Raw genomic sequence first — 22,159 nt, forward strand, 5'->3', positions numbered from 1 at the left:
TGCTAGTTTGTTACAATCGTGTCTGCCATATTCTCATGTTTCTTTGCTAATTCTGTAGCAAAAGTCCGTCCATTATCCACGTTGTCCATCGCGTCCAATAATAGTGGCTTATGCCTAACGATAACTCTACCGATCAACTCAGCCAAGATGCACTTCGTAGTAGCCTAGTTCTGGATCTTCATCTTGCTCATTGTCGATTCGAGCTTGGCGTCGTTCTTCTGCTTGACCTCTTCCTGGATGTGCTCGGCTTCCTTGTCCATGTCGACGTAGGGCGGCTTCTGGCTCTTGTCGCGACCGTATTTCTCATCCATGAGCCTGAGGACTTGCTCATCCTTTTCAACCTGCGCATAGTCGAGGTCTTCCCAGCCGATGTTCTTAAGGATGGTACCGATCATGTACTGGTACCTGAGGTGGCCGCTAACCATGCTGCTCACGTCGTAGTTCTCTACGCCCTCGGCGCCCTGAATGGGCTGCAGTCCGGCAACCCCAAACTGAAGGTTGGAGGTGCGGTACAGGAAGCCGAGAATATAGTCGTTCTCGGAGTAGACATTGACAAGTCTGCCTGCAACGACACTCTTCAGTGCGAGCCAGACACGGCTCTCTGATGGTGCTGGGGTACCGATCATGACGACCGACTCGATGAGACCGAACTGGCGGCGTTCTGCAAGCACCATCAAGCACGTATAGATGGCTCGGGCAGCCAAACTGTAGCCGATCAGGCTGACGGGTCGATCACCCTGCACCTTTCGGCTGATGGCCTCGGCCAGAATCATGCCAACCTTCTCAGCTCGGACCATGCCGACGCTCCAGGGGTTGTCGATGACCTTGCTGACCTTGAGGAGGCCGATGGGCCACATGGCCGACATAAGACTGGCAAAGACTGTACGACAATCAGCTTATGTGGTACCGGGTTCAGAGGTCGAAAGACTTACTGGTCCGCGTGATGATTTCCTTCTTGGCAACACTCCAGGCGGTACTCTTGATGACGGTCTCAAGCGAGTTACCCATATTCATAAGGTTGGCAACCTCCCACCGCACAGCGTATACCTCACCTTGGTGGCCAATGCAGCGCCAGGGGTTGACCACATCTTCCTTCTGGGTCAGCCAACCACTGAGCGCAAGGACAACGCGCAGGCGTCGGTCCTTGGGAGGGATCTCCTTGGCATCGCGGTACTCGTCTTTCATATCACCGTGCAGAGGCAGGAAGGCGAAGTCGGCAACGTCTCTGGCGTACTGGTCCATCATCTTGGATGTTTGGCGGGCACCATAAATGCCGAACAAGCTGCCGACGACAACACCACTCTGTGCGAGAGTTCCGAGCAGGCCAGCGGCGGCGGTGGAACCAAGTCCAACGCCGCCCATGACTGAGCCGATGCCAGCGGCGACCAACGGGGCGGCAAGACCACCGGTGATTCCGATGACGGCAGCGCCGGCTGCACCAGCAAGGCCGACCTTCCAGCGTCTAGACGACTGGTTCTCGGCAGACTTGTCCTGCACAACATCGTCGGCATTGACCTCCTGTACGGTCTTGCCGAGACCCCGGGCGACGCGAACCTCATCCTCCTGAAACATGCGAAGAGTGAGATGAAGCGAGGAGGCCAACTTGAGCATGAAAACGCGGGAGAAGGACGTGTACTGCTCCAAAGACAGTAGGAGCAGAAGAACGGTGTGAAGCAAAAGCTTGCGTCGCTCGATGGGGAGAGAAGTCAAAGGCGTGACAGTAGGAGGAAATCGTCGAACAAGCCAGGGGTCAGCTTCGTCAGGTCGGCGTGCAGCCGGTGAGCCTATGGAAGTCAACAAGGCTGCAAGAGAAGGAGGGTTGCTGCCATGGATACTCAGCCTATGGCAGCGGCAGCGGCTCGGAGAAGCTTACCTCCAGTCTTGACACCGAGGGAACCGCCTCTGCCTCCACGGCCGCGCGGGGCGGCACGACCTCCTTGAGGCATACCACGGTCACCGCGACTGCCACGGGCCCCACGACCACCCCGGCCACCACGGCCGGCGGGGGTGGTTGAGGTCTCGGGATCCTTGACAGAGATATCCTTGGCGCGGGTCAGGACGTTGCCCTGCCACTTCTTGAAGACTACAAGACACTCCTTCTTGAGCTCCTGGAGCTGAGGCGTCATGACCTCCTTCTCCTCCTTTTCGACGATCTCGTGGGCTCTGTTGTACGTCTTTGCGGCATTCTGCTGGGTTGAAGCCGAAGAAGGGCGGGCGTTCTCCTTATCAGCAATGCTCTGAGGTTGAGTGATAGCGTTTGCCGTGTTCTTTAACAGCGAGAGGGACAGCCACGAGTTGCCGGGGTCTTCAGCCGTGGCGGGGGTAATGGGAGGGGAGTGGAAGATGTTGCTGATTTGGTCCTGCATGCTGTCCAGGATGTTGTTCACCAAGCTGATAAGCTCATTCTTCTCGTCGAGAGTGAGGACGCCAGTTAGGTCCGTCGGAGTACGGCGGCGCTGGCTGTGGTGGCGTCTTGAGCCTGCCATGGTGTCGTCGTCTGGGTCTCGATCCCAATTACCGTCTTCTTCTTCTTCGAAGGAGCAAATAGAGGACGCGTCCAAGTCCTCCTCGTCAGAATAAGTGTAGCTGTACTGATCCTCGTCGTTGTCCGTTTGGTAAGTGTCGATGTTGTGTTCAGAGTTGGGATCGGGCTTTGGGTTGAAATCAGGGACAGGAGGTTGAGAGCTGGCGTCAGGAGGGGTATCTGTGCTTGTGCTCCGTGGACGACTGTGAGGTGATACGTTCGTCGCTGCCTCCTGCACAACTGGCACCTGCCCTGCGGCAGGTACTGCCGGGGAAGGTGAGGAGCCGCGCGCGGGTTCCATTTTGGGCGATATTCTGAGGAGCGGCTACCACTGACCGGGAAGGAAGGAGGCAGGTTGACTACGAGGTGAAGGCGCCACAAAGCACTGCTGGTTATTATTGGATACCTAGGTACAGCAACGAGGCAACGGTGAATATGTCGGCCAGATTAATTTCTGTCTGTATCTGTGTCTACTTCCACACGCGGAAACAAAGAGTAAGAGCTGAAGAGCAAACACTCAACATGGCATCAACGATGTGAGGGACGCAGGACGTGAGCCGTGTTTGTAGTCGCGCGGGAAGCTGCGCCCATCTCAGACCCCTGACGTCAGCTGTCAAGTTGCACCCAGTGATGCACCACACCGCGTCACTGCAGGGTCACAGACGCTGCTTCTGGGGTACGGATCGATCTTATCGATAAGCCCCGACCTAGGTACACTAGAAGGTGAGCACGGGGGATCATCTGAATCTGTCTGATTGGCAGGTGCTGCCTTGACAACGAACGACTCTAGCAGCGTCTGCCTTCCCGCGTGCGGCCCCCATCCAAGCACCCAAGCCAACCCTCGCGGATGCTTGCAGATGCGCTAATGCAAGGATTTTCGGCCCTGTTCCGGAAGCCGGAGCTCCAGTTGGCCAGAGCTTGCACCCCTGGTTTCCCGTCACGACAAGGAATACATACAAAGCCCAGGCCCAGTTAGCGGGATAGCATGTCCCATCCCGTTTGACTCCGCCTCGTTCGTCCGCTGTCAACTCTAAGTTGGTCCCAAAAGCTAGAGGGTGTGATTGCGATATCAGCTCTCGGTTATTCCTCTAAATGGTTGGTAAATAGATCCATCGTCTTTTCATTTTCCGTCAGCACCCGTCTCTCTCTAGGCGAGTTATATGCCGGGTTCTTGGACCAATACATGGATAAGCCATTCATATGTTACACAGTCAAGCAGTCAGATACAGCAACCAGTCTAGCGCTGGTTTGGTTGCTTTTCCCTTCCTTTATGGTGTTTCTTGTGCCCGTCACGTTTCATAAGATGTAACACCGGCCAAGTTCTTTTGGCCATGCTCACAGGCAGGGCACTTTGTCGGAAAGAGGTCGCTGCTTCTAACATATTTCTAACATATCTGGGCAATTATGGACATGATCTAATACATGAATAGTTCATGTATTACGGCAATGGTGCTTTCAGCTTATTGGTATTTTTGAAGCAGTGTTTGGTTGGTCAACGGCTCGACAAGATATGTCAGGCCCGAAACAACAGAAACCTAGTAATCTCGTCTAAACAGCAAATAAACATATTCCCTTCCTCTGCGCTTCCCTGATTAGAGTCGAAGTATGGCAGCGAGAGAGAATGGACACTCCAGAAAAAGTAGGTTTCCCGGGTCACCAACTGATCCTTCACCATCGGAAGCAGGAATGGTGTCTAGAGCATGCGTCCTTGGGCATGAATGTCCAATAGCCATTTTTTAACATGATGGAACCTAAACCGAATGATTGAAAACAAAAATTTGTCTCAGATAAGTATTATTGTGTCTCCCTGTTGCCCTGATAGAGCTCTCATTGTCATCGCCAACAGGCTAGTCTGAGCTTCGCCTTGCAAGTCGAAGACCAAGACTCTGTCGCATCACTTGCTATAACTACATCCATCCACTCGGAAACGCTTCATTGTTCATCGTCTATGTCCTCCATTTCATGGAATTTCGATGGCCCCATCATCCAAAGACCATACACATCAACTTAGACTTTACCAGATCATGGTAGTCCTCAACCATGGAAAAGGTCAACTATTCTAAGCCACTAACCACAAGCCTATATCTCTGTTGGACCCCGTCCGCATATATATTTCGAGTACGTAGCGGCAATCTCCACTAGAATGTTCACAGAAAAACACTATCTCCAAGTATCATAGAGATTAAAGCATCAAAATACTCACTTAACGCAACCGCCGCCAGCACAACCCCTGATTACTACCAACGGGCACCCAAACACCCGTCATGGCTCGTAAGTTTACCACTCGCATCCGCGGTCGCTGGTCCGAGATTACGGCCAAGGTAAAGGCCATCTTCACCAGCATCAAGCCCGGCCGGAGCCTTCACAAGAAGATACCTAGCCCCCAAGCCACGAAAACTTACATCAACAGCGGCAGCCCTATGCTCCTGCATTCCAACGCCCCCTCCGATATCCCTAGCGTCATGTACTCGGAAGTTGCAAGCACGCAGACTAGTCATATAAGCTCACCGTTTCAAGAAGCCAGTGTATGCTCATCGACTGCCGCAGTGTATGACGCCAGTTTATTCACGGCCAGATCGACTGCCGCAATGCATACCGAGAAGGAACACCGAGAACCATCCGTGTTTGAGAATTGCATGTACTGCAATGACAACAGAGACTCGGACTACTGTCGCGGCGGCAGAGACTCGGACACCGACAGTTGGACCTCCCAGACATTTTCAGAGGACTCGGACCCTGGCTTGGACATGTACCACCACAAGTGCTGGCACCTTCAAGACGACCCCTCCTTGGTCGACAGCAACCCCTTCATTACCCACGACGAAATAAGAAATCATTCTCCGAGGTCATGATACCTCGCATGTGCAGCCAGCGCGAACGGCGGTATACAGTGCCCACAGATTGGGCACCTCGCCGTGACCATATCGTCCTCCCAGGAAGCCCCCTCGTCAAACTCTCCGAGCTCCATCTCCTTCTCGACGTCGTCCTCCGACGCCCACTGCTCGTCGTCGTCCTCCACAACTGCCGTATCCATCCTCCACTGTCGTAGCACGTCATCCTGCTTCCTAAACATGACCGATATGTCTCTACCGACGCCAGACCTGGCCTCGCTACCGCTGGCCGCCATGTTAGCGACGCATACGTTCATGAGCTGAAGGTTCCACTGGTGGCCTGGCGGGTAGAATTTCTTCATTGAAGGAAGTAGGATGTTACTCGTGAGCCGCTCCGCGATGGACTCGGGAGGTTCTTTGAGGGTGAAGATGAAGTTGGGAAGGGGCTGAGAGCGGGATATGCGCTGAAAGCTTGGCGTCGATTCCGTTGGCCAAGAACGGATCGACAGACGCAGGGTCTTGGGGTGCGCGATCCACCGCTGCCCGCCTGATTCTATAGGGTCGTCATTCGTCAGAAGGTCAGTTCGCATTCGCCGCACTAGGGACGCAGATATCTTGCGCAGTTCTTTCTCAATCTGACTCATACTCTCCAATCCCTTGAACGTGTCTTCGATGCTAATTTGCGACGGTATATCGCTTGCGTCCTTGACCTCGCTATCGTCGACGCCGTGTAAGAGACCCCAAATCCTCTCGCCAACGCCGCGCTCGGAGCCGGGACCGCCCAGGAGCTTCTCCAAGGCGTCTGGTGATGTTCCGGGATGCGTTCGCACGTTTTGGACTTTCAGAGGCGAGTTTTCTCTGTCGGCATCGTCGGGTCCCAAAGGCGTTGACAAGTAACGACCCTCCAACACACGGGAGGTTTTGAAACCAATGCCAGGGACCTTCCTGATAGAATGTGTGTCCATAAACTCCGCTACGACGGAATCATCAACCGACATCAGTGTCGTTTGGTTTCGCGGCTTGTTCACACTACCGGCGAGCTTGCTAAGGAGCTTATTTGTCGACACTCCAACAGACGCTGTGAAGCCGAGGTCCTCTTCCAGCTTCATACGCAGGTGAAAAGCCAGATGGCTCGCTAGAAGAAGCCGCACGAAATTGGGATTTTCGAGATCACCCGGCTCAGGTGTCATCCCGTATATGCACCCGGCGACCTTCGTCAAGTTGCAGATGAAGCCATTTTCGGGATCCTGCTTGGAGAGGTGAAAAAACGACTCAGACAGGGACGCCCTATTGATGCAAAACATGTTGTAGTCGATGATATCCGTGACGTCTGTCCCTTCGTCAGCAATACGCACTCTCTCACTGCCAAAAAGAACAACGGCGGCACACACACACCCATAAAGACTTCATCGAAACCCAGCCTCTCCGCCTTGTTGTTCCATGAATAGCCCCTGAGGAACCTGAACAGCCTCTTGCTCATGTCCCGAAACGGCGTCAGGTCCTCGCCATCAATGATGACGAGATCAGGGCACAGCTTCTTGGCGTCGACGATGAGCATGAGCTTCTTGACGCCGCGCTTACGGGCGACGTAGTTGCACGTCGCCAGGATGTTCTTCTGCTTCACCCCTAGCGGCAGTGCCTTGAGCCGCGGGTCACGGTTTTCGTAGACCGAGGCATAGAAGCAGTCGTAATCCTGGCCACGGCATCAGTGTTTGGGCAAGTCATCGTCGCGGGTTGAGCTTTAGATAAGCGTTGTATGAGAGGAGCGTCGGGAGAGCCCCGTGAATCCTAAGGACAGACGTACGAAGTGGAGTATGATCCTATCATCCCTCCTCCCAGGGACCCGTTTTCTGGGTAAATCCATGGTTGTTCTCGGGGCCTGGAACCGCCCTTTCTCGATAGTCTTTCAGGCTGGAGTTGCGATGGATCGAAAAATGTGACCCCCACCAACTCCGGCCCTTGTGGGAGCTGGTTGCTGTTTTGGGACGGATGCAGGATCCGGGATGGGGTGGTGTTGTCGCCAGCGCACGGCGGCCTGGGCGAAACGCACGGGGGGTTCGGAAAACGATAGCTTATCTCACGCCCGAGTCACCCGACCAACAAGCCCGCCCATACCGGTGGCCGCTTCCGAAGGGCGAAGAGGAAGGTCGCTACTGTCCTCTTACACAAAGTCACGCATTGGCCAGTACGCCGTGGCAGATACGTACGAAAGGATGAACCTTCCTGAGTAGGTAAGTGACGTCTCAAGACAACCGCCCTGAAAAGACGGTTGGTTTTTGAGGGGCGGATCCCTTCGTTGCAGATATCTCTCCCCCAGTCCCATCGTCTTTCGTCAATCCTGCAGAACGCTTGAAACAGCCCTTATCAATTCTCGGCCAACGCCGGTGCCAATACTCCCGTAGGTATGCATCCCATGCCGCCTTACTTTCAGATGCCTAGAAGGGTTCTACCGAGCATCTCGTCACCAAGCCACTTCTTCATTGGACAGCCTTCAGCTTGCATTACTTCACACAGTACAGTACACCTCGCTCGACTAGAGTCCATCCGATAAATCTGCCTCATTTGTTCAGTTCCAACGCCTCCTCAATCACACACCGCCCGCCCACACGCCCACATACACGCCAGCGCACACGCACGGCAAACATCGCTCCAAGGCCCATCCCGAACGTATAGCAACTAACCAACACCGTCCGCCCCAAGCGTAAAACCTAGTGCAGAGAAGAGGGCGGCCTTTTCTTTCTTTCTTTTTTTTCTGCCGAAGCACCACCGACCTACCTAGCCCAGCCCGCTACTTAGACAACCCCTTCCTACGGATTCAAGCGTCTTGGTACTTGTAGGCCTGTGGGAACCCCCTTCTCCCCATCCTGTGCCGTCATAGCCAACGAGAAGGCGTCTATCTCGCATGACAGCCCGTCCGTAAGCTCGTCCAAGCCCACCCCTCCCTATCCCACCTGCCTCCACCCTCCCTCTTTCAACGACGGCAAACGAACGAGCAGTGGACCATCATCGCGGGCAAGTAGAGGGTCACAAGTACATAGCATGACTGCGTGTGGTAGCTCTCTGCGCTGGTCACAAGCGGCATGAGAACGAAAACAAAAATAAAAATAAGGCAGACCAACCTAAGAACAGCCCACCACGGCCGTCTCGTGGCCGCACGCGCCGGCTGATAAGTAGAGAAACAAATAAAAAGAACCCCGCTTTCCACGTCTGTTTCTTTCCCTTCTGACCTCTGACTCTTCCTCTCTTCCTCTCTCCGTCTCATCTTCTCTCCAAACCTTCAGCCTGCCTCGCCAAAGCTTCCAAGTACAACAACATCGCCAGAAACCGCAAACATGCAGCCCCTCACCAACACCCACACCAGCGCCTGCCCCAAGTGCGGCGCCGCCACTGCAGCCACCTCCAAGACCTGCTCGGCTTGCGGCGCTGTAAGCCTTGCTCTCTCTCACTTTACCTCGCCTCATCGAACCTCACCCTCTTCCCTTAGCCCTTTCACCTCACCTTGGTCTTCGCTCCCGGCAGTTCTGCAACCTCTCTCTCTCTCTCCCTCTCTCTCGTCCTCCCCATTCCTTCCTGCTTGACCGAATCTGCTAACAATGCATTCCCCTCCAACAGAGCTGCCCTGCCTAAACGCCCTCATGGTATCGCGTCTCGGTGGGCAACATAATGTCACCTGAACCTGAATTCCCGGGAAACCGGGGTGGAGGGAGTTGAGATGAGATAACGGAAAGAGGATTGGGCCTCATGAGAATCGGATGGAGAACCCCTCACATTCCTTCAAAGCAACTTCGATGTAATCAAACGCACGGGCAGACGGGAAACCACGGACAGCCGGCAACTCCCCCCCCTCCTCTGAAACATAACTCCTCCTGCCTATCTGGAGCGTTGGTTGCCCATGACCTTCCACCTCATGGCGGTTGGATGAGTAGAAACGCAAAGAGGTAGGGGCGCGTAACACACTTCCCCAGAGTGTCCGCCCAAGAACAAATCAAACCAAACAAACAAACCAGCCATCTGTGAGGCACTCCCCTAGGCCTCTTGCTTCTCTTGAAGCAGGGCCATCCCCAACATCACGGGGTGGGGCCATCGTAATCAACGTGACACTGTCGGCCAACCTCACTAGCCAGCCATGTCTACCCCAAAGTTCCCCGTAAGAAGCCAATATGCCCGGTTGCCTATCTTTAGAATCGCCACTCTGCGCCATCATACGCGATTTGCTACCAAAGACGGAAGGAGTCATGGGCACTATAGCAATACATCCCTCTCGATAGCAACACTATTATTACCATGTTGTCTGGGTTACCTCAGCATAACTGTCGCGACTCGAGCTGCGCAAGCCATTGTGCTTGGCTAGTGTATTCTTTCCATCCCATCTTCCGCAACCCCTGATACGTAAGTATGACGGTGTTAACGGAATTTTGGAACGGGCCATGGGTGTTGTCAAACGACTCATTTCCGTACATCTTGCGAGGCATCATAGCATACCAGCACGGTAGGGACGGCGAGACATAATTTAAGTTACCAAAAGACATGGATTGAGAGAATCGACAAGAGAAGAAAACGCGGCCAGCAAACATCTCCTTCGTCTAAAGCTGCGAGGCGTCAAGAGAGAAAAAAAAAACACAAGATTTATGATGCAGCCGGGCTTGGTTGCAATACTAGGGCTAGACACGCCGTTTCCACAGCTAGAGAATCAACCGTTGCCATTCCGCCGTTCCCGAAGTCACCAGTCAACTCACTGTCCATCGTCGCCCAGCAGCTGCCAGTCACGCCAGCTACCAAGCCCTTTCCTCCCTAGAGACCATAAGAGAGACAACCATGGTTGAATCTCAACTTCCTCGCAACCTCTCGTAGGGTCGTGGCCAGCTGTTGGTGTCTTCTCCCCGTCACCGTTCGGCAGGGAAAGAAATAGATTCAGTAAAAGACCCCCTGCAGAACCAGATACGGTGACACGCCGATCGATATGGTGCCAGGTTTGTTATGAGACACAATGTTGAGCAAAACTCCAAATTCCGAGAACCTATGCAGGCAGATATTGCCCCCGCCTTCCAGACCGCCCACCAGGAACACTTTCTCATCCGAAGAGTTGGGAAAAGATCATGGTGACCGGGACCTTGATGATTACAAATGGGGGCTGTGGTCGAAGAGGGAGAAAGGGGTTTGGGAAGTTCGCCCAAAGGGCATTTAGAGAACCAGGCACTTGTGCTTCTTGCCGCTGCTCCGGCTGCGGGAGAGCAGAGCGGCGCGCGTAGCGTGCTCGAACACCTCGCGGACGCCCTCGTTTGTCTTGGCGGAACACTCGAGGTACTTGTAGGCGCCGATCTTCTTGCGGACTTCCTCACCCTGAAAATGTTGTTAGCATGCATTCGCGTAAAACCGAGGCGGGAGGCCGTCGAGCATCTAGGGACGACGCCTGACGCGGCCGATGCCCCGATAGGAACGGATAAGCTTACCTCCTCAGGGGAGACGGGCTTCTGGCTGGTCTTACGCAGCTCTTCAATCGTCTTGGAGTCGTAGCGGAGATCCTTCTTGCAACCGACAAGAATGATGGGCAGACCCTGGCAGAAGTGCAGGACCTCGGAGATCCACTATAGGAAGAAGAGCACGTGTTAGCGAATGTTGCATATCGAGAGCAGTGGACAATGCCCGAAATTTAGAGTCCCGACGTACCTTCTCCTGAACGTTGTCCAGGGAGTCGGGGGAGTCGACGGCGAAGCAGATCAGGATGACGTGGGAGTCGGGGTAGGAAAGGGGGCGGAGACGATCGTAATCCTCCTGACCGGCGGTATCCCAAAGGGCCAGCTCGACGTGCTTGCCATCAACCTCGACATCGGCGACGTAGTTCTCGAAGACGGTGGGGACGTAGACCTGAATTAGTTGTCAGAATATTTGAGGATCGGAGACGGATTCATGATAGGCGGGTTTGTTATAGGAGGCCTAGTTTCGTGTCGGGGAAACAGGGGGCAGATGGCCGCGTCGGCGTAGGAGAGAGCAATCTTACCTCAGGGAAGGTGCCCTTGGAGAAGACGCTGTACAGAAAAAGTCAGCACGATGAAGCCTTTGAAGATGCAAGATTGCATCCGTGTTTTTTTGTTTTGGGGGGTTCCTGGCGATGCGACGATGCAGGATTGGTTCGTCGCTGGAGACCAGGCGGTGGGCGGTAGGCGTGGGCGGAGAGGAAGAAGACGGGGACAATACTCACATCAACAAGCAGGTTTTACCGCAGGCACCGTCGCCGACGATGACGAGCTTACGGCGGATCTCAGCCATGATGTCTGTGGTTGTGAATGGGCGAGAGAGGTCGTGTAGGTGTTGCGATGGAGAGCTGATTGAGATGCGATGCGGTCGGGCGACGAGGTTGAGCTTGTTGGCAGATACGTGGGAGATGGAGAAGGAAGAGCTGCGTCGGAAGGGGGAATCTGAAGGTGGAAGAGAATGGGATGGGTAGAAGTAAGGTAAGGTCACAGTAGTACCTTCTGGGTGGAGTTCACTTGACGACGTGCAAGCAACAGCAGGGCAGATTTGTGTTGGGGGGGTGTCAGAAGAGGCGGGAAGGGGAGAAAAAGGAAGGGAACCAGCGAGAGAGCGGGAGACCTGGAAGCAATACCTAGTGGCAGAGGGAGACAAAGATTGGGGGGTGGGGAGGCACGAGAGAATGCCAGGCCAGGACTGGGCAGGACTATGGTGGACAGGGTGGTGCAGGCGCAGACGAGCCTAGGTACCGCGTATAAAGGCGACTAGGGGGGTAAGGCAATGTGAGGTATCCGTACCTCAGGTAGGTAGGTACCTTGGATGGAGGTTCAGGTTGCAGGTGCACGCAGGTGCAGGACAGGTGGTCCGGGCTTTTTTTCTTCGCGGCGTCTAAGAAGGATTTGTTGATTTTCTTCCCGTCACTATTGACGCTAGACAAACAAGCAGACAGGCAGACAGGCATAGAGGTCGAAATAAGAGCAAGAGAGGAACAGCATCTTAGAGTAAAGCAAAGACGAGAAAAGCAAACCAGAGCAGGCAATAGACAATAGTTAGTTGGTAGGGACAGCAAGTACGAGCCGGCTAGCATCATTGACTGACATGAGGTAAGTATCCGTACAACCGACGTAGGTATCTAGTGTGGTACCTTTGATTCAGTTGGAGGTGAGGTGAGGCAAGGCAGAGGGGGGGGTTAGATGTTGCCGTGCTACTGATAGCGGGTTCCTCAATGTTAAACGTCAGGTACCTCCTGCTGCTGGGCTGTGCGTTCAACGTACCTAGTAGTGGCCTAGCCAATGGTGTGTGCTTCCCAGCTGAACGGTGACGGGACTGGGCAGCAGGGTAGGCTCAGTTGGCTATTGACTTTGATCGGCCTATGACTGGCCTCACTGGCAGAGACGAGAAGACGGGGTTGTCCGACCAGTGAATGTGACGAGAGGGAGCCGGCAGTTTTTTTTTTCTCTCCCTCTTCGTAAGCTAGCGTACCAAGACCAGGCATCCTTTTGCTGTGGGAACCGTACATGCAGTACTTTCGCTGTCCCGGTTGGCAGGTGAGTAAGTGAGATGCGCATATGGTCCTCATTATTAAGGTAGGGGATTCTTGTCCTGAGGCAGCCAAACAAGACGAATTGAATTGCGATTTGGATGGAAGGGGCCGTTACGGATACAGGGGCGGGGGTCGGTTTCTGGGGGTGTTCCCTCACTCTTGGACCTCTTAATTGGCTGGCAACTTCCACTACTGCGTCCTCCGCTGGCCCCTGCCCTGCTGGCCTTGTAGGAATCTCGCCCGCTAAACCATGCTCCGATATGCACTATGACGGGCTGGTCTGGGAGGGTGTGGGAGGAATAACGATAGCTTTTGGCAATGCTTGCTTGCTCGCTTGCTCGCTTGCACTGTTGCACTCGTATAGCAAGCTGCAACGGCAGCCGTCAACAAGACTCCCGGGAGGGATACTGTACCTCGGTCAGACTCGCTGAGTTGGCAATCAGAAAGATCGTCGTTGGTAAAGAACAACGAGGTGCAAGTGGCTGAGGTGGAAGCCGAAAGTGATGCGATAAGGCAGGGAGGTTGGCACCGATAGTGGTTGATCTGCAATATCGGTCGGTGTCTGTGACCAGACCAGGCTCGCAATGCAGGTTACAAGTGACGACTAGAGCCTCTAATGTCGAGCTGACCAAGGCCTCAGACTCTCAGTTATCCTCCTCACCCAAGCATCCGATGCAGAACACGCCTGTCCTCAGACCCCCCAGCCCTGCCAGTCCTATTCGTTCGGGTTATACCTATCCAGGACATGTCATTCCCCTACAGCGCAACGTCTAGGGTCAGGCACTAGATGCAGCGAGATATGCAACACCGGACGAGACTACGGCATCAATCGCATAGGTATCTGACATCAGACCCTTTGTCGCTCCAGACCCCTTTTACGTTGTTCAAAGCATAAATAGGAATGCCCACCGCCGGGAATTTGTGACAAGATTGCTGCCTCCAGGGTCCAAGCCTGGACTGAAACCCATTCTATGGTGGCTCAGTGAGATTCTCATTTCGCCGTGTGTGTCACAGTCGGACGGCTTTCGTCTTTCAATCACACCGACCAGCAGCCACAACAACGACAGACTGCTTACAGACACAGCCTCGGCCCGGCACTGACTGCTTATGCTGGATCTCACTATAGTCGAGCCATCTGTCTAGGTACACATTAGCATTGGGGTGCGTCGGCGAGAGGCGAAGCCACAGAGACGAACACTAAAGACGTCCTATGATCACTCATGCTTCTATTTCCATGATTCAACACTCTTGTGGCCAGGGCACCCGGGGGACACATTGTTCGATAATGATACGCCACCCTGCGTAGCCCTCTCGCATTTTGCTGGAACTGTAATGTCTTAGCCTGCACGAACCCCAGGCTATCCAGCCATGCTCTCCAGCCATTCGTGCATATGCGCCCACATGGATAGCTACGTGGAGGAGGATATCATTGATCATCTCTATGCGCCCTGCTGTGTAGCGTACTGTCAACCACCGGTGATGATTTGACGCTACGAGCTGACAGAGAATACTGATAACAATGAATGCAGCAATCATACAATGCTCTTCGATTTCTGATAAACTTTGGCTCCACCCTGCTCTCCTTCTCTCTCTCCCCCACCCTGGCAAGTATCATAATATTACGAGAAGCTCAGGAAAGGGGGGGCTGTAGAAGGTCGTGTTGGCTTGTGTTCTATTGCTGCATCAATATGTACTGTACCTCGGAAGACGCCCTAGAAGGCGCTACTTATGCCGCATGTACATAGCAGAGTCCTGGATCTAGGACTTGACCCCAGCCACTTTATAGTACCTACCTGACATCTAGGGACTGTGCATCGGAACTAGACTTTCGGCTGGTGGGCCGCTGCGCGTCTTTGACAAACAGTTACTGACCGCGACCCTGGGTGTCCGGGTCTGCACTAGCAGCTTCCATCATTCTAGAGTTCAGCATGATGGATGGGCATTTCCAAGTGTGTAGCCGCCCATCCCTGTGTGCGAAGAATCGGTGGAGAGCGTGAGGATGTGCAGATGTCTTGGATCATCAGCCACCTGAGGCAATCCCATGAGTTGAAGAATGATGCCTGACGATGAGTTGGCGCCGATAAGGGACAAACTCATCATCTGGAAAGAGATGTCTGCCAAGAGCACTGACTTGAATATTCCAAGACCAAGGTCTCAGCACACACTGAAGCAGCCTGCCCACAAATGCATGGGGGGTTGATAGAATCATTGTTAAATGTTGCTGGTAGGGAGGACCTCCATCTCCGGACCGCAGCTTCCCTTTCCCGTGCCTGAGGCGGTCGTCTCTGCCGTGGAACTTTGGAACACAGCAGACACTGCAGCGCCCGAGATTCCCGAATCAGACATGGGTTGTCCTTCGTCAACAGAGAGCCATCAGGTTAGAGTTCGTTTTTGGAGCTGCGCCAGCACGAGCATCCATATTAGGACTGCGAATGTTACCTAGTGCACAGCTGGCGGAGACTTACCGCCATCTCGGGGTAGGGGGATGGTGGAGGGTCTGACATCTGTTCATTCATCCGTCCCTCTGTATGTAGCCTGTAGCGGTCCCGCCCTTGCCAAGCCAAGGAAATGGGATGGCAACCAGAGCCCACCTATGTTGGATTGGACGTCCAGCCCGGCGTATCGGCAAGTGCAATTTTCCGACCCAAGCACTCCCGGCTCCACTATGGCTGCAGGGGTCGTGGGAGCTCCCGACCCGTCTGAAATTTGCAAATCGCCAATTCAAGGACGTCGACGACAGAACACCGCGGCTCCAGCTTCGCCGACGCCCTCCCCTCCGAAACCCGCCGCCGAACTTCAGGAACGTCGAAGACCCCCGGGTACTGATCAACCGAATCGAACGAGGCCCGAATCGACCCCAATTGGCGGCGAAGCCAATCTGCCCTCGACGATGCAGAAACTCATGAAACGCACGGCCCAGGCCGAGAAGCAGGTCGCCCGCCGTCTCAAGAAACGCTCCCGTGTCGAGGTCGGCACCGAGAAGGCACAGCGCTTCAGGGACCAGCGGAACCAGCTCACGGAGCTTAATAAGGACATCAAGACCGCCCGTCTTGTCCGCCAAGAGAAATGGGCCCTGGGGCCCTTGGCCCCGCGCCGCGACGTCTTCGACAGCTACGGCGCCATCCAGACGAACCGCCAGTCACGCTCGACACCCCTCAAGCCTGAGGAGGTTGAAGCGCGATGCTCCTGGGCCGGTGGACGTCAGTACCTCAACATTGCCGTCAATGACCGTGTCGTGCTTCTCGAAGGCCCCGACAAGGGCAAGATCGACCGCATCGCGAGCATCAACCTCGAACACGGCACCGTGACACTGAAGGACATCGCAAAGGTGGGCCAAAGACAGCTATTCCTTATCCCACCGAAAAGCAACACACCAATGATCTTGTGATTAACCACTTGCCCTCCTCCAGATCACTATCGCTGTCCCCGAAACCTTCCAAAAGGGCCTCGACGCCCCCACAACGCAGAACTCATCCATGCACATCCCCATCTCGGCGATCCGCCTCGTCCACCCCATCGTCGACCCCGCGACGGGCGTCGCCCGCGACGTTATTGTTCGCCAGCTCGCCCGTGGCCCCGTCAAGTGGTCTCGTCACACCGGTTGGCGCGCCTGGACGCGGTACATTCCCGGTGCCAACATCGCCATTCCCTGGCCGGAGCGCGAGACTCCTATTCGCGAGGACCAACCCGGCGATACGAGGCGGACAGAGGTTGAAGAGGTCACCTTCGTGCCGACGCTCCTCTCTTCTCCCATGCCCGAGTCCGTCATCGACGAGTTGCGCAACAAGTACTCGCGCTTCCGTACCCGCCACGAGGAAGACTATATCCTCCGCAAGGAGGCCGAGGAGGCCGGGAAGAAGGCCTTGAAGAAGGTCTCGGCCGATGCCCTCGCCTCCATGCGCACCCCGCTCCAAGAATTCAACCGCCAGCAGCGCGAGGCCCGTCGCGCCCGCGGCGAGCCCGAGCTAACTGCGGACATGCTTCAGCGCATCGGCGAGGTCATTGCGAGGAACAAGGCCGTTGTCGGGGGCGCTTCTGTGCCGATACCAGAGCTTTCCAACGCGGCAGAAGCGGCCAAGGAGAGTCACCCTCCGCCTCAATAAGGGGTCGGCCGCGGGCGCGGACGCTGGTGTTGGTTAAAAGTGTGGGGTCTCGAAAGCAAAAAAAGAAAGGGGACGCGTGTGGACGAGATGTAGTATGTATGAACAGCCATAGCAGAATCCCAAATGTGCAATATTGTACTTTTAGTAGAACACGCAAAACATACAAGACTTGTCAAAAGGCATTTCTATTTCATCTTTTACTTTTTCTTTCCCTCCAAACCCACGAGACTCTACTCTATGTTGACCCCAACAACGTCAACTTTTGGAACGTGGTCAAGGCAGGTGGCTCCAACTTCTTGGTCCTCGCCTGCAGATGCTCGTGGAAGACGGCGTCGCCGCCGGAAACAAGGTACGTCTCCCCGTCGGGCCCGACGAGGTCCTGTCCCTCCTGCGCCTCCTCGGCAGCGGCGGGGGCGAACACCTCGCGCACCGCCGCCCGGCACCCCTCGACGACCTCGGCCATGAGCGCCTCCACGGCCCTCGCACGCTCCGTCATGCCGCGCCGCACGAGCGCGAAGACAAGCCGGCCGACCTCATCCTTGGCTCCGCCCTCGACGCGCTCCACGAGCCGGCGGATGCTGTTGACGAGGTACTCCTCCTCGTAAACGGTGCCCTTGCGGCCGCGGGCGCGCTTCTTCTCCTCACGCTTGCGGTTCTTGGAGGTCGCCCGCGACACGCCCGTGCCGACGGTTCCGACACTGCCGTCCTTGCCCGTGTACCGCGTGAAAAGACTGGCGCTGGTGCTGATGCGTGACGACGCCGCCACCGAGATGTCGTCAGGGATGTCGCCGCCGACGCCGCCGGGGCGCTCGCCCTCGTAGAACGCGAGCGGGTCCTCGGCGGCCTTCCTACGGAGCTCCGCGACGCGGGGCACCTGGGCGAGGAGCTGGGACTTGCAATCGGCCAGGAACTCGGTGCTGCTGCTCAAGGCCTCGACGAGGCCGCTGTCAAAGGCCGTGGGGAGGAGGTCCGAACGGCGCTCGCGGGCGATGAGACGGAGGGCCTCGGCGAAGTGGTACCCCTTGCAGAAGCACTTGACAGCGGTCTCGAGGGAGGCGAGGTAGTCGACATGGATCGTGGCCGCGGCGGCATACTCCTTGCCTTCCCAAAGGGCGTCGGCGAGAGAGGAGGCCAGCTCCGTAATGGTTTCTTCGGAGGGTGGAGGCATCTGCTGCTGTGCGGCAAAGAGACACTCACGCCAGCACGTCACACCCGCTTGGCGGTAACAGCTTGTAGCCTTGTTGAAGTTCTGGAGGGTCTCGTAGGCGAGGCCGGCGTCGCGGTATTTCGATTTGGCTTCGAGGTAGCTTGCGTACAGACCCGTGAGGGCCTGGTGGCGGGCCTGGTCGTATCTGTACAAGCCGAGGGCTTCCTGGTAAAGGGCGTGCTTGACGGTATACTTTGATAGCTCCTCAAAGGCGTCGAGGGATTTGAGGTGCGAAAGAGCCTTGACCCGGCGATCGAGGTGGTCGTCGATCTCGAACTTCCGACGCAGATCGGGCAGCTTGTGGAGGTTCTGGATAAAGGGAAGGTACTCTCTTGGGTCACGCTGCGATTGCTGGGCGACAAGCAGGGCGAGATCGAGGTTGTACAAGCCGAGAGCATTATCATAGAGACGGTTGACATCAACGAGGAAACAAATGTGCTCGACAGCCTTCTCTGCCATTTTCTCGTCTTCCTGCATCAGCTCTGCGACGAGCGTGAGTCCATCGTCAAGGGCTGGCGGAACCTTGCAGACGTGCGCTGTGATGACATTCTGCAGATTCGTGCCCTTCTTGCTTTGCAAGCTTTTGAGAATGGCGTCGCAGATTCTGTTGACCTTGGACTTATTGGACAGGTCTGTGGGTGCCGCGGGGGGTTCTGCCGATGCTTCGATAAATCTGGTTGCGCGTTTGGTGTCCTTATACATGGTCTGAGAGACATCCTCCTCCCTATTTCGAGTTAGTTCCCTCCTTCCCGCAAGGCCATAGCGGGGTTTATGGGAGCCTACCGGAGAGATGACAGAAATAGGTCGATGTACGAAATATCTTTGAGCTGGTCGAGGAAGAGACCAACGTTGGATAGGAACTGGCTCGGCTGGTGGTCGTAAAGGATGTTCATGTCAACCCTCTGCGTACGGCAGAAGGTAAATGCTCTTCCATAGTTCTTCTCGTCGACAAGCTGTCGGATACCCGCAACTACCATGGCTCTAGGATAGATAGTCTCAAGGTTGCCTCTCGGCATCTGGAGGACCAAATTCATGTTAGTGGGCATAGCTGTGACGAGGCGAGCACCGCGCTCAATGCTGCGGCATCGCTCGTCAATCTCTGGATCATCTCCGGGAACTTCCATCTCTGTAACAAGGTTAGTGTGTTTACGGATGACTTCGGGAGCATGGGTGACTCACCCTCAGGATCCACCAAGTGAACAAACTTGAGGAAGTGGTTGTTCGTCGTGAAGATAACATGCGCCGGGGTGACCACGAACGACGTGCAGTTCTTCGCCAGTTGCCTCGAGTTCGCATAGAGATGACCGTTTCTGCTCATGCCGATGCCAACTCTGCGTCCCTTGATCTTCTGCACCGCACACCATGGGAGCTGCGTCGAAAGTTGAGTATCCAGAAGCTCATGGGATTGCTTATTCGCCAGCCTGTAGAGCCTTCCTGAGCGGTCTTGGGCGCAGGCCTCGACCCCTGAATCGCCCTCGTAGCTGAAAATCGACGAAAACGTCTCCGTGGGCTTGAGCTGAGTGACTCCCAAAGAGCTAAGCGTGGATTCCTCAACGGTGTACGTCTCCAATTTCAACCCCTCCTCAGAGACAAGGACCTGACACTCGGCCGGACCAGAGAATGCAACTTGCAGAGGAACCTTGCCCTTAGCATCAGATTCAAACACAACCTTGGCTAACTCCTTAGGCTTGGTCGACCGCTCTCCCTTTGTTTGCCACCCGTAGATATCCAGACCCTTGCGATGCAACACCGCCATGAGGGAATTGCTGGGGTCAAACACGACATCGACGACGCTGGCCAAAAATTCGAGCTCGAAGAGGGCCATGGGTGGCGGCACGTTCGCCGTCCGGAAAGGGGTCAACTTGACGGTCTGGCCGTCAACGACTGCAGCGGCGCCATGGTCATTGGGCGGGCTCAAGGAGCCGCGAGACACAGCGAAGATGTACTCGGCCACATTGACGACAGCTGTATCCTCTTTAGTATATCCCATCCGACCACGCAAGGGGGTAGACCGACCTGTTGTGGCAGCAACAAATCGCAGCGGCTTCTCCGGGTGCCACGCCAACCCAGAAAATTCGGACGTCAATGGCACCTCCTGCTTGAGATACCAGTGATAGTTACCAGTCGTCCATAATTGTATCCTCTCACTCAGAATCACGGCCAAGACAGTCGAGTCAGAGTTCCATTCCAGCTTGACCTTCTCATGGGCGTTCAGGGGCCCATCACCACAGCGGAGCGTAAACTGGCCATGCCTCAGACCGTTTCTCTCAAAAAAGACGACATCTGCTCGATCCTCAAACCGCTGGACACCCGCTATAAGGTTTCCAGAAGGCCTCCAGCTCAGACCACCCTCGAGATGATCCACCGGCTCGCTGACGCTATCGAGAACGCCCTCACGGGAATACACCCTCACGACCCTCCTCGCACCGCCAGCCACAGAGTTGACGGCGACGTAGGCACCGTCCCCCCTCCAACTGACCGCCGCGCTGCCATCCTCATTGACGCTCGGCAGGCCCTCGTCCACCTTTTCAGGAATCGTCGGGTCGCGCATCGCCTTGGCGCCCTTGCCCTGGAACTGGGTCTCCTTTTTGCCCCAGCCGACGGAGACGTGCTTCGAAAGCTTAAGGTCGTCAGCCGTCATGGCGACATCGGCGATGGGGTCGAAGGTGCGGCTCATGAAGACGGCGTTACCCTCCTTGGTGACGACGACGAGCAGCTCCTCATCCGGGGACCACCGGGCGGCGGCGATGCCGGCGTCAATGGAGCCGACAATCTCGATCTGGACGTCGCCATCCCGGCCCGCATCATCCTCTTTTACGGTGACGATATCGCCGCCCTCAAGGATGACGCAGGTGGCGATGCTGTCGGCGAAGTGGTGCAGGTCTACCACCCTGTCTGTGGGCAGGTCCGGACTGGGACTCGGCGCATCCCAACTCGTGACGGTACGGGATTTACTGAGAAGTCATGTTAGCCGTCTCGAGTTTCATGTCTTCAACAGCCAGGCCACATCATCATCCCCATGTCAATGATACCCTGGAACCAGAGACACGACTCGATCGAGTCCTGTTACATGATTGGGGGGAGGGTATTGAAGACGTTTTACAGGAATAATACCCGAGGGATAAAGGGCGTTGTAGTGAAACAGGGATTGCAAAAAAATAGGAGCGTGGGATAAGTCAAGAAATGGCGCCACACATTTGCTGTTGTTGGTGGTGGTCCGATAGCCTCACCAGCTCAATGGTAGCTTTCGCCTCCGTCGGCCCAGTCGTGCAGAGAAGCTCGTCTTTGGCGGGGTCCCAGCAGCACGCCGTGACAGTGACGTCCTGTTGCTGCTGCTGCTGTTCCCAAGCGCCAAAGCGAATGTTGCGCAAGTTCCGCATCTTGTGCCTCGCCTCTTGCAAAGAGCGCAATGTCGCTCTAGGGCATAAAGGGAAAGTAGGGTGTTGGCCGCGTCCGGGTTATGCTCGGGAGTTCATGGGCTGCCTCGGTCGCGAGATTTGCTGTGTGAGTTGACGTCGTCGTCGAGCGTAATCTGCGCTATCCGTCGCTGCACTGATTTTTTTTAATTCCTCTAACTAAAAATCCAAAAAAGGGTTGCCTCCACCACGCCGTTTGGTAGTAGGTACATTGGTACCTTGGCGGGGTCCAAGCCGCCCCCTCCCCCCCCCCCCTCGGTCGCTTCGATTTTTCGTGAGCAACAACGAACACTCCACTCATCTAATCTAAGCTTCCCAGATCGTCAAATTCAGGGGAACAGCCCGCCCAAGCCACACCTCACAGTTTGATTTTCACAAGCTCGCCTCTTCCAGTATTTCCTGGCCGCTAGCATCCAACTAATCGCCATTTTCAGACAATGGCTTGGGCTCCGTGCCTACTTGCAACATCTAGCTTACCTCCTTGAACGGAGCTTTTCGTGACGGTCATTTCCGACTTTCTAACGCAAAGCAAGCATGAGCCTCACAAACACATACCGCGGTATCC

At 55.4% G+C, this 22,159-nt stretch overlaps 5 protein-coding genes across 5 annotated transcripts; 1 reads left to right on the top strand and 4 right to left on the bottom strand.

Annotated features, from left to right (window-relative positions):
- Positions 1 to 164: 164 nt before the first annotated feature.
- On the bottom strand, positions 165 to 2,825 carry GLRG_05222 (uncharacterized protein; the record flags this gene model as incomplete). The annotated part of the gene is made up of 3 exons (XM_008095907.1): positions 165 to 880; positions 933 to 1,784; positions 1,874 to 2,825. 3 exons carry the CDS (start codon positions 2,823 to 2,825, stop codon positions 165 to 167), a joined length of 2,520 nt encoding a protein of 839 aa, XP_008094098.1.
- A 2,532-nt stretch (positions 2,826 to 5,357) lies between these two features.
- GLRG_05223 (impB/mucB/samB family protein) lies at positions 5,358 to 7,219 on the bottom strand (the record flags this gene model as incomplete). The annotated part of the gene is made up of 3 exons (XM_008095908.1): positions 5,358 to 6,685; positions 6,751 to 7,048; positions 7,160 to 7,219. 3 exons carry the CDS (start codon positions 7,217 to 7,219, stop codon positions 5,358 to 5,360), a joined length of 1,686 nt encoding a protein of 561 aa, XP_008094099.1.
- Positions 7,220 to 10,536: 3,317 nt separating this feature from the next.
- On the bottom strand, positions 10,537 to 11,622 carry GLRG_05224 (Ras family protein; the record flags this gene model as incomplete). The annotated part of the gene is made up of 5 exons (XM_008095909.1): positions 10,537 to 10,695; positions 10,806 to 10,940; positions 11,023 to 11,220; positions 11,354 to 11,381; positions 11,555 to 11,622. The coding sequence occupies 5 exons, from the start codon at positions 11,620 to 11,622 to the stop codon at positions 10,537 to 10,539; spliced, it is 588 nt and encodes a 195-aa protein (XP_008094100.1).
- Positions 11,623 to 15,758: 4,136 nt separating this feature from the next.
- On the top strand, positions 15,759 to 16,971 carry GLRG_05225 (KOW domain-containing protein domain-containing protein; the record flags this gene model as incomplete). Its single annotated transcript, XM_008095910.1, has 2 exons — positions 15,759 to 16,196; positions 16,279 to 16,971. The coding sequence occupies 2 exons, from the start codon at positions 15,759 to 15,761 to the stop codon at positions 16,969 to 16,971; spliced, it is 1,131 nt and encodes a 376-aa protein (XP_008094101.1).
- Positions 16,972 to 17,206: 235 nt separating this feature from the next.
- GLRG_05226 (IKI3 family protein) lies at positions 17,207 to 21,558 on the bottom strand (the record flags this gene model as incomplete). Its single annotated transcript, XM_008095911.1, has 5 exons — positions 17,207 to 18,902; positions 18,962 to 19,304; positions 19,358 to 20,143; positions 20,195 to 21,132; positions 21,374 to 21,558. The coding sequence occupies 5 exons, from the start codon at positions 21,556 to 21,558 to the stop codon at positions 17,207 to 17,209; spliced, it is 3,948 nt and encodes a 1,315-aa protein (XP_008094102.1).
- Between the last annotated feature and the right edge of the window lie 601 nt (positions 21,559 to 22,159).

This window comes from Colletotrichum graminicola (genome assembly GCF_000149035.1).
Source record: "Colletotrichum graminicola M1.001 genomic scaffold supercont1.17, whole genome shotgun sequence".
Classification (NCBI taxonomy): Eukaryota; Fungi; Ascomycota; class Sordariomycetes; order Glomerellales; family Glomerellaceae; genus Colletotrichum; species Colletotrichum graminicola.